Below are 14,861 nucleotides of genomic sequence, written 5' to 3'. Positions count from 1 at the left end.
CTCAAATTCTGACTATTTTTAACTCGATCGTATTTCACTCAAAGTTATGAGCGACTGAAGAAGAAGATGTCCATCCAGGACGTCATCACTATAACGCGATCTCCCGCGATCATTTCAACCTCAAAAAAAATTATAATTGCAGATTTGACAATAGATGAGGCATATTAACAAACGAATGAAACAGATTTGCTCAAATTCTGACTATTTTTAACTCGATCGTATTTCACTCAAAGTTATGCGCGACTGAAGAAGAAGATGTCCATCCAGGACGTCATCACTATAACGCAATCTCCCGCGATCATTTCAACCTCAAAAAAAATTATAATTGCAGATTTGTCAAGAGATGAGGCATATTAACAAACGAATGAAACAGATTTGCTCAAATTCTGACTATTTTTAACTCGATCGTATTTCACTCAAAGTTATGATTTGTATGTCTGTGTGTGTGTGTGTGTGTGTATGTTATTCGCATAACTCAAAAAGTATTCAACCGAATTGCATGAAATTTGGTGGGATGATTGGTTATTATACGGGACACATTTGATTAGATTTTGGGAGCAATCGGGTCAAAGGTCAAGGTCAAGGGCAAGTACAGAACAGTAGCTGCGGCGAAGGTATGCGCTCTACCGAGTGCCCGTTCTAGTTAACCATGTCTCACTCCCATAAATCATAACACTTCTCACACATGCAGCATACACCTTTCCCTTCAGCTTCAACGACACTCCCCTCATCAGCACGCCACTCAGTTCCCGAAACTTCTTCCCTGCACTCCAGCAACTCCAGCAACCGTTGCCGAGTGTGATCCACCTTCTCCATTCAGCATGTCTCCGAGGTAGCAAAATGTTTTCACACCTTCCAGCTTCACGCCGTCTCCAAGATCCAACTCAACATTTCCTCCATCTGCAGCTCCCTCTGTGCACACCTTACATTTGAATGTAGCTGCCACACTGGTTAATGACCCTCTCGGACCACTACATTTTTGATGAACCCACTCAGCGCACATTGTACATTGAATGGAGTTCACTCCGACAGCCTTCCTGCACACAGCACACGACCACTTCACAGTTCTTTCCACCTCACCACATGCTTTACCACTTGCCATCACCTTCGTCTTTCCGATATTCACCTTCAGACCTTTTGTCTCCATACATTCCTTCCACTTGTTCATCTTTTCCTTCAGTCCATCCATACTTTCCACAATCAATACCAGATCATCTGCATACAACAACTCCCACGGTGAACCCTCCTTTACATTCTGAGCCAGCACCTCCATCACAGCTACAAATAGTAGTGGACTTAGTACCGACCCCTGATGCACTCCCACCTTCACCTCAAACTCACCACTGTTCCCATCCTTAATCTTTACAGCTGTGCACGCTCTTTTGTACATTGCCATCACGACTCTGATCAACCATTCCTCCACTCCTAACTTCCTCAATACTCATGTCAATACTTTGCGTGGAACCCTATCAAATGCTTTCTCCAGATCAACAAACCCAAGAAACAACTTTTTCCTCTTCTCCATGTACTTCTCCTGCAACTGCCTCACAATAAAAAGCGCATCTGTCGTTCCTCTTCCTGGCATAAATCTAAACTGCATTTCGTCGATCTTCACTTTCTTCCTTATCCTCCTCTCCAACACCCTTTCCAATACCTTCATTCCATGCTCCAATAACTTTATCGCTCGGTACGAGCCACACTCCAGAGGGTCACCTTTCCCCTTGTATCGAGGGACGAGGGTACTCGGTTCCCAATCCACTGGAATGCGGCCTTCTTTCACCACCAGATTACAGATCTCTGTCATTCTCTTCACACCCCAACTTCCTGCTGCCTTCAACATATCTCCCACAACTCCCGTCGGCCCTCCCGCGTTTCTTCTCCATTGCTTTTATGGCTGGTGTTGGCTTAGCGGCTAGGGTGCCAGCTTAGGATCCTAGGATCCTGGGTTTGAATCCCGGTCGATCGCTGAATTAACGCCAGGGGGGTTGACTCAGCCTGTCATCCTTCCGAGGTCGGCTAATTGAGTACCAGTTCACTGGTAATTCCCCGTTTGTCGTAAAAGGCGACAAACAGGGTTGGCGGCAGGAAGGGCATCCGGCCGTAAAACATTGCTTCAAAAAGGGGACCAACAAAAACAACAACAACCACGGTGCCTGAAAAAGGCCAACCCCCGCTTTGTGGGGAAAAATGGCTTCTAAAGGTGTTTTTTTTTTTTTTTTTTTTTTCTTTTATCGCTTCCTCAACTTCCTTCTCAGTTATCTTCTCTGCTGGTCCTAAAACTGGGTTACTCTCTATGTTGCCATCCCATTCATTCTCTGTATTCAACAGTATTTCCATATATCTTTTCCATCTTCCTTTAATTCCATCTGGGTCCACAACGATTTGTCCCACTTCATCCTTCAAGCAACTCACCCCCATCACATCACACCTCTTTCGCTATCTTCTTTGCAATTCTGAATACCGCTCTGTGACCCTCTTCCGAATCTTGTGTGCACGATTAAAAATCATTCATCCTCCGACGCTAGGCCTCACACGTGTATGGTATCGGGGCCACTACGTCGTTTGCTGTGGAGCTCATCTTCACACCCCGTAAATGCAACAGTAGTTTGTTTATTGTTTATTTCATTTATTTATTTATCTTCTTTTGTTTATTTATTCCAGGCGGAAGCTTTTGATGGCTCTGGATGTCCTGTTTTAGCTGTCAAAGGAGCTCGCGTCTCTGACTTTAATGGCTGTTCCCTTTCTCTTCTGCGGTCGAGCCTCATGGTTACCAATCCACAGCTTCCAGAGGCATTCAGGCTCCGAGGCTGGTTCGTATCGCTAGTTTCTGCCTGATGTTTTGGGTGTTTTGTTTTTCTTCTCAGTTTGAGTATGTTGAGCAGTTTATGGGATCAGAATCGAGAGCTATGGGTTCTGGTGGTAATACGGGATTTTCAAAATGACGTAATGTGCCCCATCATGTCCGAGCATGCGCAGAAACCCATAGAGATGGCGATCGTCAGGGAATGTGAACTTGTGTCATGCATGAGAAATAAGGATTGTTACATAAAATGGCTCAAAACTTCTGAACGAAGTTGAAAATTATTGGCAAAAGTTCTGATGTACACACCCCAGTTTGCTCATGTAGGGTTTGAGGGAGACGCCATAACTGGTGTGGGTGTTTCTTAACAGTGATGAGAGGTTAATATGTGGGCCTTCTGAATGTGCAGGGTAATTTTAAAATAAATAGCCCTGAGTGGAGGACTGTCATCTCTTCAGATTGCAGTTCAGATCTCTCCTCATTGGGGGAACTCCACTCCCCACCCCCCCCCCCCCCTTCCCCCAAGGGGTCCCTGTCCAAAATCGAAAAATCTAAGACCAAATGATCCTGCAGGCCAGTGAGTTGAAGAGCTGTATCACGTTTCAGAGCAATCGGTTGGTAAATTAGGGACGGGTAGGGATCCAAAGTTTCAAGGGGTAAATCCCCCCACCCCCCACCCCCCCAGGAGCTCCAAAGATCCAAAACTGAAAAATCAAAACCTGAGCAATTGTGCAGCCTATTAATTTGTCAAGTTTTAGAACAATGAGGCAGATAAGGGAGGAGCAGCAAAACGTTAACAGGATGGACAGACAGGACCCATTTTATAAATTCATCTCTTCGAGAGATGAGATGATCGAATGATGATAATTACTGGGAGGGATTCGGACGGGAGTTATGACGGCTGCTTCAAATCGTTTGTTTGGTTCCAGCTCCACTTGAATTGTATTACATTTTTGCATTTATTGCTAAATGGAGAAGCCTCCGTTTTTGTCTGTTTGCCACCTCTCACTTGTGTTAGTAGAAACTCACCACTCATCCATCGATATTTCTTGTATCTCCTATTTCCGTGAGGCCGATTTGGATTCGGGAACAGACCAATTGTAACCATTTTGAAATTGCCACTCTTGTCTAAATGGTGAAAATTATGTTTGAAAGTCAATTTGAATTGGATTTCAAGCTCATCGCGGCAGGTTAAAAGTCACTGAAAATGCAGACTCTGTGCATATGCAAAAGGCCTTGTTCTTATTCGTACGTCATTTCGAAAGTCCTGGATTGGGAAAGCACTTTGTCTTTGTCCTGCAGGTTCGACCGAGAGGGCCATGCAATGGATGTGCTCTCTATTTCTAATCAGAGAGGTGGTGTGATGACAGGTCCTGACTCGTGGAAAACACTCGCTCAAGCAAAGCTTGAGAACCTAGGCCATGGTGAAAAGGTGCGATGATGACTTAGGGCATCGTGTTGAATTTCTCGTCCCTCAATTAATCTCCCTCCTTACCCCCATTTTGTTGTTGACTGAGGGTACTGTATCCCACAGGCAGACTATTACTCGGTCAAAGCAACGGTTCTTTTCATAAAGAAAGATAATTGCTTGTACCAGGCATGTACTCAAGGAGACTGTCGGAAAAAGGTGCTGGATTTGGGGAACGGGATGTACCGCTGTGAGAAATGTGACCGTGAGAATACTTCGTTCGTGCACCGAATGATCCTGCAGGTAAACCATCTCGTGACGTACCATTCAACTTTCACTCGTTTTCAACATTCTGTGTCTGTCTCTCCCTCATCTGTTTTTTTTTTTTTTTTTTTCATACGTACATGGTCTAGGCTCATGTAAGAGATAGGACACAACAGATCAGGACACAACACAACATTTTTCTAGATACAAGGGGAAAACACTAACAGCAGGGCAGAGGGAGAAAGTCAACAAAAACCAACAACCCAAGGATGAAGGTAACGACGATGAGTGGTCGGGGAGAAGGTATCCAGTGCTCTTTATTTTTAAACGTCTTTTGACAATCTCCCTTTGTTCACCTTTACTCCCGTTTGATCATTATGTACAATAAATCATTACAGCTTGCCGAAGGGAATGCTCATTGGCTCGCAGTGTCTTGCCATGAAACCTTCCGATGTCTTAGTGTTCCCATCTGAATCCTTGTCCCGTATAATTTGTAGATCTCTGGAGCCTATCCCAGACATGTCGCCATTCCGACTCGGGATATTCCATTGAGGGTGCACAAGTTTGTAATTTGTTCAGGGTGCCGGTGATGACTCGCCCTACTCTTCATGAAGGACACCGTGGGATCTTTAACGTCCGCTAGCGGATGGGGTCTCCATCTTGACGTCCATCCGATGTGTGGTGTGCACTATGATGCCTCAACCCGACATGCAATGCACCAGAATGACAGTTTATAGTTGGGCTGACATTCAAATCCAGGTAATACAGTTCAGGGGAGAGTGCATACCTCTGGACTATCCTGCCATCCCCAAATCACACACGTTTAGCCATTGTCTACTAATGTAAGTCGTATGAAGGCTGATATCTATAAATGTCTGTCGTGCACGCGATACTGGTACAAGCTCATCAACGAGCCTTGTAAAATTAAAACCTGGTAAAACGATATACTCCCATGAGCAGTAAGCCCCTCCACCTGTGCTATCCAAACAATACCTGTTTGTTTATAAATGGACCTTTATATAATAAGATCCAATATTTATGTTTCAGTTTTGCATCTCCTCCCAAACCATCTGTTGCACAAAGCTGAAAGTGGTATCGTGTTTGGTCACTTGGGTGCAAAGTATTAAAATAAATAAATAAATAAATAAATAAATAAATAAATAAATAAACAAATAAATAAACAAATAAACAAATAAACAAACAAACAAACAAATAAATAAATAAACAAATAAATAAATAAATAAATATATATATATATATATACATATATATATATATATATATATTTAAAAAAACGATTTGGACCAAAAGAAAACCAAATCGTTATTTAAACCGATAAATTATGGCTTGGTGTCAAGTATCGAGATGCTGCTGATTGGCTGTGTGAAGCTAGGTGCACTGCGATTGGATAATTAATGGCAAGTGACGATACACCCTCACTCCACCCGTTTCCAAATTGGAATTTCAAAATGAAATAATTACAACTGCAAATAATGCAACAAAAAGTGAGGTTGGGGCCCCACAAGCTTGCTCGTGTGTTCTATTCATGAACTCTTTACCCAATTTCTTTCACAGTTCTTGCTTTATTACCCTGCGAGTGAAGCGAAACGCTGGGTTAAGCATTTGGTTCACATTGTCCAAGACTATGATTGATGAAATACTTTATTTCAATTGAATGTTACATTTTGAACACAAACATGAACCCGAACACAAACCTGCAGTTTAGCAGTACTTTGGCTCTGAGTTTGGCAAATTGTACGGAATCGCGTCCCGATCGTGCACGCGCACAGAGTAAGGTAATTGTTTTACACTGTCTGCCTTTTGAGCAGTCAAACAAAATAGAAAAATCTTGCAAAACAGGAAACTATGTTTTTCGGGACGCCATAAAAGACACAAGCAACTGGCATGAAATCGCTTAACTCATGTGACGTTTTAAATAGGGTGGTGTAAAAGATGCTTCATCAGCGGTAAAACTGCATATTTTTTTATTTACTTGAGCACTGATGGTGTTTGTCGTTTTTGATGAATCTCTTCCTAGAGCACTGGAGAACACAAATTTCCTTTTGGGCACTTCCAAAACCTTGTTTTTCAGAACTTGGACAAAACGTTATACCATTTTCCGTCATCTTGACCAATCAAAATTGCCGCTCGCTCTCAGCGTTTGGTAATATAGAGATATCGACAAAAAATCATGGCGCATAGGAAATGTAGATAGTGTACTCGGAAACACAAGAAAGAGTTCCAAAGACCCTTCCCATATCTCAAGCCTGCACGGATTTTCTATGAATACAGGTGTAAGGTGTTCTATGAACTCCCGAGCTTTTTTTTTTTTTTTTTTTTCTTTTTTTTTTTTGCCTTTTTCAGCTGCTCATCTCTTTCCTTCCTCCATTGGCTGTTCCTTTTGTCATCTCTAAACTGATTTTCATGGCACTGGCCAATGTCCACCCACACCCTTGCCAGGTGAACATTGCTGATTACACGGACAGCCAGTGGGTGACTTGTTTCCAAGAAACTGCCGAAATCATCTTGGGTCAGACCACTGCGCATATCGGAGAGCTTCGAAATTCGGTGAGACGAGGAGAAGAAAGATTCCATTGAGATGAGGATTGTGATGTAATCATAAACGTTATTTAGCATTGTAATCGTCAAAGGAATAACGACAGAGCATTGTAATCGTAAACTTATTTCAAGGAGAAAACAGAGTGGGATGCTGGGGGAGGATGGAGTGGGATGCTGGGGGAGGATGGAGTGGGATGCTGGGGGAGGATGGAGTGGGATGCTGGGGGAGGATGGAGTGGGATGCTGGGGGAGGATGGAGTGGGATGCTGGGGGAGGATGGAGTGGGATGCTGGGGGAGGATGGAGTGGGATGCTGGGGGATGCTGGGGGAGGATGGAGTGGGATGCTGGGGGAGGATGGAGTGGGATGCTGGGGGAGGATGGAGTGGGATGCTGGGGGAGGATGGAGTGGGATGCTGGGGGAGGATGGAGTGGGATGCTGGGGGAGGATGGAGTGGGATGCTGGGGGAGGATGGAGTGGGATGCTGGGGGAGGATGGAGTGGGATGCTGGGGGAGGATGGAGTGGGATGCTGGGGGAGGATGGAGTGGGATGCTGGGGGAGGATGGAGTGGGATGCTGGGGGAGGATGGAGTGGGATGCTGGGGGAGGATGGAGTGGGATGCTGGGGGAGGATGGAGTGGGATGCTGGGGGAGGATGGAGTGGGATGCTGGGGGAGGATGGAGTGGGATGCTGGGGGAGGATGGAGTGGGATGCTGGGGGAGGATGGAGTGGGATGCTGGGGGAGGATGGAGTGGGATGCTGGGGGAGGATGGAGTGGGATGCTGGGGGAGGATGCTGGAGTGGGATGCTGGAGTGGGATGCTGGAGTGGGATGCTGGAGTGGGATGCTGGAGTGGGATGCTGGAGTGGGATGCTGGAGTGGGATGCTGGAGTGGGATGCTGGAGTGGGATGCTGGAGTGGGATGCTGGAGTGGGATGCTGGAGTGGGATGCTGGAGTGGGATGCTGGAGTGGGATGCTGGAGTGGGATGCTGGAGTGGGATGCTGGAGTGGGATGCTGGAGTGGGATGCTGGAGTGGGATGCTGGAGTGGGATGCTGGAGTGGGATGCTGGAGTGGGATGCTGGAGTGGGATGCTGGAGTGGGATGCTGGAGTGGGATGCTGGAGTGGGATGCTGGAGTGGGATGCTGGAGTGGGATGCTGGAGTGGGATGCTGGAGTGGGATGCTGGAGTGGGATGCTGGAGTGGGATGCTGGAGTGGGATGCTGGAGTGGGATGCTGGAGTGGGATGCTGGAGTGGGATGCTGGAGTGGGATGCTGGAGTGGGATGCTGGAGTGGGATGCTGGAGTGGGATGCTGGAGTGGGATGCTGGAGTGGGATGCTGGAGTGGGAGGATGGAGTGGGAGGATGGAGTGGGATGCTGCGGTGGGAGGATGGGGTGGGATGCTGCGGTGGGAGGATGGGGTGGGATGCTGCGGTGGGAGGATGGGGTGGGATGCTGCGGTGGGATGCTGCGGTGGGAGGATGGGGTGGGATGCTGCGGTGGGAGGATGGGGTGGGATGCTGCGGTGGGAGGATGGGGTGGGATGCTGCGGTGGGAGGATGGGGTGGGATGCTGCGGTGGGAGGATGGGGTGGGATGATGCGGTGGGAGGATGGGGTGGGATGATGCGGTGGGAGGATGGAGTGGGATGATGCGGTGGGAGGATGGAGTGGGATGCTGGGGGAGGATGGAGTGGGATGCTGGGGGAGGATGGAGTGGGATGCTGGGGGAGGATGGAGTGGGATGCTGGGGGAGGATGGAGTGGGATGCTGGGGGAGGATGGAGTGGGATGCAGTGGGAGGATGGAGTGGGAGGATGGAGTGGGATGCTGCAGTGGGAGGATGGAGTGGGATGCTGCAGTGGGAGGATGGAGTGGGATGCTGCAGTGGGATGCTGCAGTGGGAGGATGGAGTGGGAGGATGGAGTGGGAGGATGGAGTGGGAGGATGGAGTGGGAGGATGGAGTGGGAGGATGCAGTGGGAGGATGCAGTGGGAGGATGGAGTGGGAGGATGGAGTGGGAGGATGGAGTGGGAGGATGGAGTGGGAGGATGGAGTGGGAGGATGGAGTGGGAGGATGGAGTGGGAGGATGCAGTGGGAGGATGCAGTGGGAGGATGCAGTGGGAGGATGCAGTGGGATGCTGGGGGAGGATGGAGTGGGATGCTGGGGGAGGATGGAGTGGGATGCTGGGGGAGGATGGAGTGGGATGCTGGGGGAGGATGCAGTGGGATGCTGGGGGAGGATGGAGTGGGATGCTGGGGGAGGATGGAGTGGGATGCTGGGGGAGGATGGAGTGGGATGCTGGGGGAGGATGGAGTGGGATGCTGGGGGAGGATGGAGTGGGATGCTGGGGGAGGATGGAGTGGGATGCTGGGGGAGGATGGAGTGGGATGCTGGGGGAGGATGGAGTGGGAGGATGGCGTGGGAGGATGGAGTGGGAGGATGGCGTGGGAGGATGGAGTGGGAGGATGGCGTGGGAGGATGGCGTGGGAGGATGGCGTGGGAGGATGGCGTGGGAGGATGGCGTGGGAGGATGGCGTGGGAGGATGCGGTGGGAGGATGGGGTGGGATGATGCGGTGGGAGGATGCGGTGGGAGGATGGGGTGGGAGGATGCGGTGGGAGGATGGGGTGGGATGATGCGGTGGGATGATGCGGTGGGAGGATGGGGTGGGATGATGCGGTGGGAGGATGGGGTGGGATGATGCGGTGGGAGGATGGGGTGGGATGATGCGGTGGGAGGATGGGGTGGGATGATGCGGTGGGAGGATGGGGTGGGATGATGCGGTGGGAGGATGGGGTGGGATGATGCGGTGGGAGGATGGGGTGGGATGATGCGGTGGGAGGATGGGGTGGGATGATGCGGTGGGAGGATGGGGTGGGAGGATGGGGTGGGAGGATGGGGTGGGAGGATGGGGTGGGATGATGCGGTGGGAGGATGGGGTGGGATGATGCGGTGGGATGATGGGGTGGGATGATGCGGTGGGAGGATGGGGTGGGATGATGCGGTGGGAGGATGGGGTGGGATGATGCGGTGGGAGGATGGGGTGGGATGATGCGGTGGGAGGATGGGGTGGGATGATGCGGTGGGAGGATGGGGTGGGATGATGCGGTGGGAGGATGGGGTGGGATGATGCGGTGGGAGGATGGGGTGGGATGATGGGGTGGGATGATGCGGTGGGAGGATGGGGTGGGATGATGCGGTGGGAGGATGGGGTGGGATGATGCGGTGGGAGGATGGGGTGGGATGATGCGGTGGGAGGATGGGGTGGGATGATGCGGTGGGAGGATGGGGTGGGATGATGCGGTGGGAGGATGGGGTGGGATGATGCGGTGGGAGGATGGGGTGGGATGATGCGGTGGGAGGATGGGGTGGGATGATGCGGTGGGAGGATGGGGTGGGATGATGCGGTGGGAGGATGGGGTGGGATGATGCGGTGGGAGGATGGGGTGGGATGATGCGGTGGGAGGATGGGGTGGGATGATGCGGTGGGAGGATGGGGTGGGATGATGCGGTGGGAGGATGGGGTGGGATGATGCGGTGGGAGGATGGGGTGGGATGATGCGGTGGGAGGATGGGGTGGGATGATGCGGTGGGAGGATGGGGTGGGATGATGCGGTGGGAGGATGGGGTGGGATGATGGGGTGGGATGATGCGGTGGGAGGATGGGGTGGGATGATGCGGTGGGAGGATGGGGTGGGATGATGCGGTGGGAGGATGCGGTGAGAGGATGGAGTGGGAGGATGGAGTGGGAGGATGGAGTGGGAGGATGGAGTGGGAGGATGGAGTGGGAGGATGGAGTGGGAGGATGGAGTGGGATGATGGAGTGGGATGATGCAGTGGGATGATGCAGTGGGAGGATGGAGTGGGATGATGGAGTGGGATGATGCAGTGGGATGATGCAGTGGGATGATGGAGTGGGATGATGCAGTGGGAGGATGGAGTGGGATGATGCAGTGGGATGATGCAGTGGGATGATGCAGTGGGAGGATGGAGTGGGATGATGGAGTGGGATGATGCAGTGGGAGGATGGAGTGGGAGGATGGAGTGGGAGGATGCAGTGGGATGATGGAGTGGGAGGATGGTGTGGGAGGATGGTGTGGGAGGATGGAGTGGGAGGATGGAGTGGGAGGATGGAGTGGGAGGATGGAGTGGGAGGATGGGGTGGGAGGATGGAGTGGGAGGATGGGGTGGGAGGATGGAGTGGGAGGATGCGGTGGGAGGATGGCGTGGGAGGATGCGGTGGGATGATGCGGTGGGAGGATGGGGTGGGATGATGGGGTGGGATGATGGGGTGGGATGATGGAGTGGGATGATGGAGTGGGATGATGGAGTGGGATGATGCGGTGGGAGGATGGAGTGGGATGATGCGGTGGGAGGATGGAGTGGGATGCTGGGGGAGGATGGAGTGGGATGCTGGGGGAGGATGGAGTGGGATGCTGGGGGAGGATGGAGTGGGATGCTGGGGGAGGATGGAGTGGGATGCTGGGGGAGGATGGAGTGGGATGCTGCAGTGGGAGGATGGAGTGGGAGGATGGAGTGGGATGCTGCAGTGGGAGGATGGAGTGGGATGCTGCAGTGGGAGGATGGAGTGGGATGCTGCAGTGGGAGGATGGAGTGGGATGCTGCAGTGGGAGGATGGAGTGGGATGCTGCAGTGGGAGGATGGAGTGGGATGCTGCAGTGGGAGGATGGAGTGGGATGCTGCAGTGGGAGGATGGAGTGGGATGCTGCAATGAGAGGATGGAGTGGGATGCTGCAGTGGGAGGATGGAGTGGGATGCTGCAGTGGGAGGATGGAGTGGGATGCTGCAGTGGGAGGATGGAGTGGGATGCTGCAGTGGGAGGATGGAGTGGGATGCTGCAGTGGGAGGATGGAGTGGGATGCTGCAGTGGGAGGATGGAGTGGGATGCTGCAGTGGGAGGATGGAGTGGGATGCTGCAGTGGGAGGATGGAGTGGGATGATGGAGTGGGATGCTGCAGTGGGAGGATGGAGTGGGATGCTGCAGTGGGAGGATGGAGTGGGATGCTGCAGTGGGAGGATGGAGTGGGATGCTGCAGTGGGAGGATGCAGTGGGATGCTGCAGTGGGAGGATGCAGTGGGAGGATGGAGTGGGATGCTGCAGTGGGAGGATGGAGTGGGAGGATGGAGTGGGATGCTGCAGTGGGAGGATGGAGTGGGATGCTGCAGTGGGAGGATGCAGTGGGAGGATGCAGTGGGAGGATGCAGTGGGAGGATGGAGTGGGAGGATGCAGTGGGAGGATGGAGTGGGAGGATGGAGTGGGAGGATGGAGTGGGAGGATGGAGTGGGAGGATGGAGTGGGAGGATGCAGTGGGAGGATGGAGTGGGAGGATGCAGTGGGAGGATGCAGTGGGAGGATGGAGTGGGAGGATGGAGTGGGAGGATGGAGTGGGAGGATGGAGTGGGATGCTGCAGTGGGAGGATGGAGTGGGATGCTGCAGTGGGAGGATGGAGTGGGAGGATGGAGTGGGATGCTGCAGTGGGAGGATGGAGTGGGATGATGGAGTGGGATGCTGCAGTGGGAGGATGGAGTGGGATGCTGCAGTGGGAGGATGCAGTGGGAGGATGCAGTGGGAGGATGGAGTGGGAGGATGGAGTGGGAGGATGGAGTGGGAGGATGGAGTGGGAGGATGGAGTGGGAGGATGGAGTGGGAGGATGCAGTGGGAGGATGCAGTGGGAGGATGGAGTGGGAGGATGGAGTGGGAGGATGGAGTGGGAGGATGGAGTGGGAGGATGGAGTGGGAGGATGGAGTGGGAGGATGGAGTGGGAGGATGGAGTGGGAGGATGGAGTGGGAGGATGCAGTGGGAGGATGCAGTGGGATGATGCAGTGGGATGATGCAGTGGGAGGATGCAGTGGGAGGATGGAGTGGGATGATGCAGTGGGATGATGGAGTGGGATGATGCAGTGGGAGGATGGAGTGGGATGATGCAGTGGGATGATGCAGTGGGATGATGCAGTGGGATGATGCAGTGGGATGATGCAGTGGGATGATGCAGTGGGATGATGCAGTGGGATGATGGAGTGGGATGATGGAGTGGGATGATGGAGTGGGATGATGGAGTGGGAGGATGGAGTGGGAGGATGGAGTGGGAGGATGGAGTGGGATGATGCAGTGGGAGGATGCAGTGGGAGGATGGAGTGGGAGGATGGTGTGGGAGGATGGAGTGGGAGGATGGAGTGGGAGGATGGAGTGGGAGGATGGAGTGGGAGGATGGAGTGGGAGGATGGAGTGGGAGGATGGAGTGGGAGGATGGAGTGGGAGGATGGGGTGGGAGGATGGGGTGGGAGGATGGAGTGGGAGGATGGGGTGGGATGATGCGGTGGGAGGATGGCGTGGGAGGATGCGGTGGGATGATGGAGTGGGAGGATGCGGTGGGAGGATGGGGTGGGAGGATGGGGTGGGATGATGGGGTGGGATGATGGAGTGGGATGATGGAGTGGGATGATGGAGTGGGATGATGGAGTGGGATGATGCGGTGGGAGGATGCGGTGGGAGGATGGAGTGGGATGATGCGGTGGGAGGATGGAGTGGGATGCTGGGGGAGGATGGAGTGGGATGCTGGGGGAGGATGGAGTGGGATGCTGGGGGAGGATGGAGTGGGATGCTGGGGGAGGATGGAGTGGGATGCTGGGGGAGGATGGAGTGGGATGCTGCAGTGGGAGGATGGAGTGGGATGCTGCAGTGGGAGGATGGAGTGGGATGCTGCAGTGGGAGGATGGAGTGGGATGCTGCAGTGGGAGGATGGAGTGGGATGCTGCAGTGGGAGGATGGAGTGGGATGCTGCAGTGGGAGGATGGAGTGGGATGCTGCAGTGGGAGGATGGAGTGGGATGCTGCAGTGGGAGGATGGAGTGGGATGCTGCAGTGGGATGCTGCAGTGGGAGGATGGAGTGGGATGCTGCAATGAGAGGATGGAGTGGGATGCTGCAGTGGGATGCTGCAGTGGGAGGATGGAGTGGGATGCTGCAGTGGGAGGATGGAGTGGGATGCTGCAGTGGGAGGATGGAGTGGGATGCTGCAGTGGGAGGATGGAGTGGGATGCTGCAGTGGGAGGATGGAGTGGGATGCTGCAGTGGGAGGATGGAGTGGGATGATGGAGTGGGATGCTGCAGTGGGAGGATGGAGTGGGATGCTGCAGTGGGAGGATGGAGTGGGATGCTGCAGTGGGAGGATGGAGTGGGATGCTGCAGTGGGAGGATGGAGTGGGATGCTGCAGTGGGAGGATGCAGTGGGAGGATGCAGTGGGAGGATGGAGTGGGAGGATGGAGTGGGATGCTGCAGTGGGAGGATGGAGTGGGAGGATGGAGTGGGAGGATGGAGTGGGATGCTGCAGTGGGAGGATGGAGTGGGATGCTGCAGTGGGAGGATGCAGTGGGAGGATGCAGTGGGAGGATGCAGTGGGAGGATGGAGTGGGAGGATGCAGTGGGAGGATGGAGTGGGAGGATGGAGTGGGAGGATGGAGTGGGAGGATGGAGTGGGAGGATGCAGTGGGAGGATGCAGTGGGAGGATGCAGTGGGAGGATGCAGTGGGAGGATGGAGTGGGAGGATGGAGTGGGATGATGCAGTGGGAGGATGGAGTGGGAGGATGGAGTGGGATGCTGCAGTGGGAGGATGGAGTGGGATGCTGCAGTGGGAGGATGGAGTGGGATGCTGCAGTGGGAGGATGGAGTGGGAGGATGGAGTGGGATGCTGCAGTGGGAGGATGGAGTGGGATGATGGAGTGGGATGCTGCAGTGGGAGGATGGAGTGGGATGCTGCAGTGGGAGGATGGAGTGGGAGGATGCAGTGGGAGGATGGAGTG

The 14,861-nt window shown here is 53.1% G+C and overlaps 1 protein-coding gene across 2 annotated transcripts in view; it reads left to right on the top strand.

Moving 5' to 3' along the window:
• Positions 1-14,861, top strand: part of RPA1 (replication protein A1) — a 71,237-nt gene that overhangs the window by 33,713 nt on the left and 22,663 nt on the right. For both annotated transcript variants that reach the window (XM_078769368.1, XM_068111295.2), the window contains 4 exons: positions 2,662-2,810; positions 4,103-4,232; positions 4,335-4,511; positions 6,933-7,040. In XM_078769368.1, coding sequence (XP_078625494.1) covers positions 2,662-2,810; positions 4,103-4,232; positions 4,335-4,511; positions 6,933-7,040 — 564 coding nt within the window. The remainder of the gene's footprint in view (positions 1-2,661; positions 2,811-4,102; positions 4,233-4,334; positions 4,512-6,932; positions 7,041-14,861) is intronic.

The sequence above is a fragment of the Myxine glutinosa genome, unplaced genomic scaffold (assembly GCF_964187855.1).
Source record: "Myxine glutinosa unplaced genomic scaffold, kmMyxGlut1.1 SCAFFOLD_2275, whole genome shotgun sequence".
Lineage (NCBI taxonomy): Eukaryota > Metazoa > Chordata > Myxini > Myxiniformes > Myxinidae > Myxine > Myxine glutinosa.
This window is presented reverse-complemented; position numbering and strand designations above follow the sequence as displayed.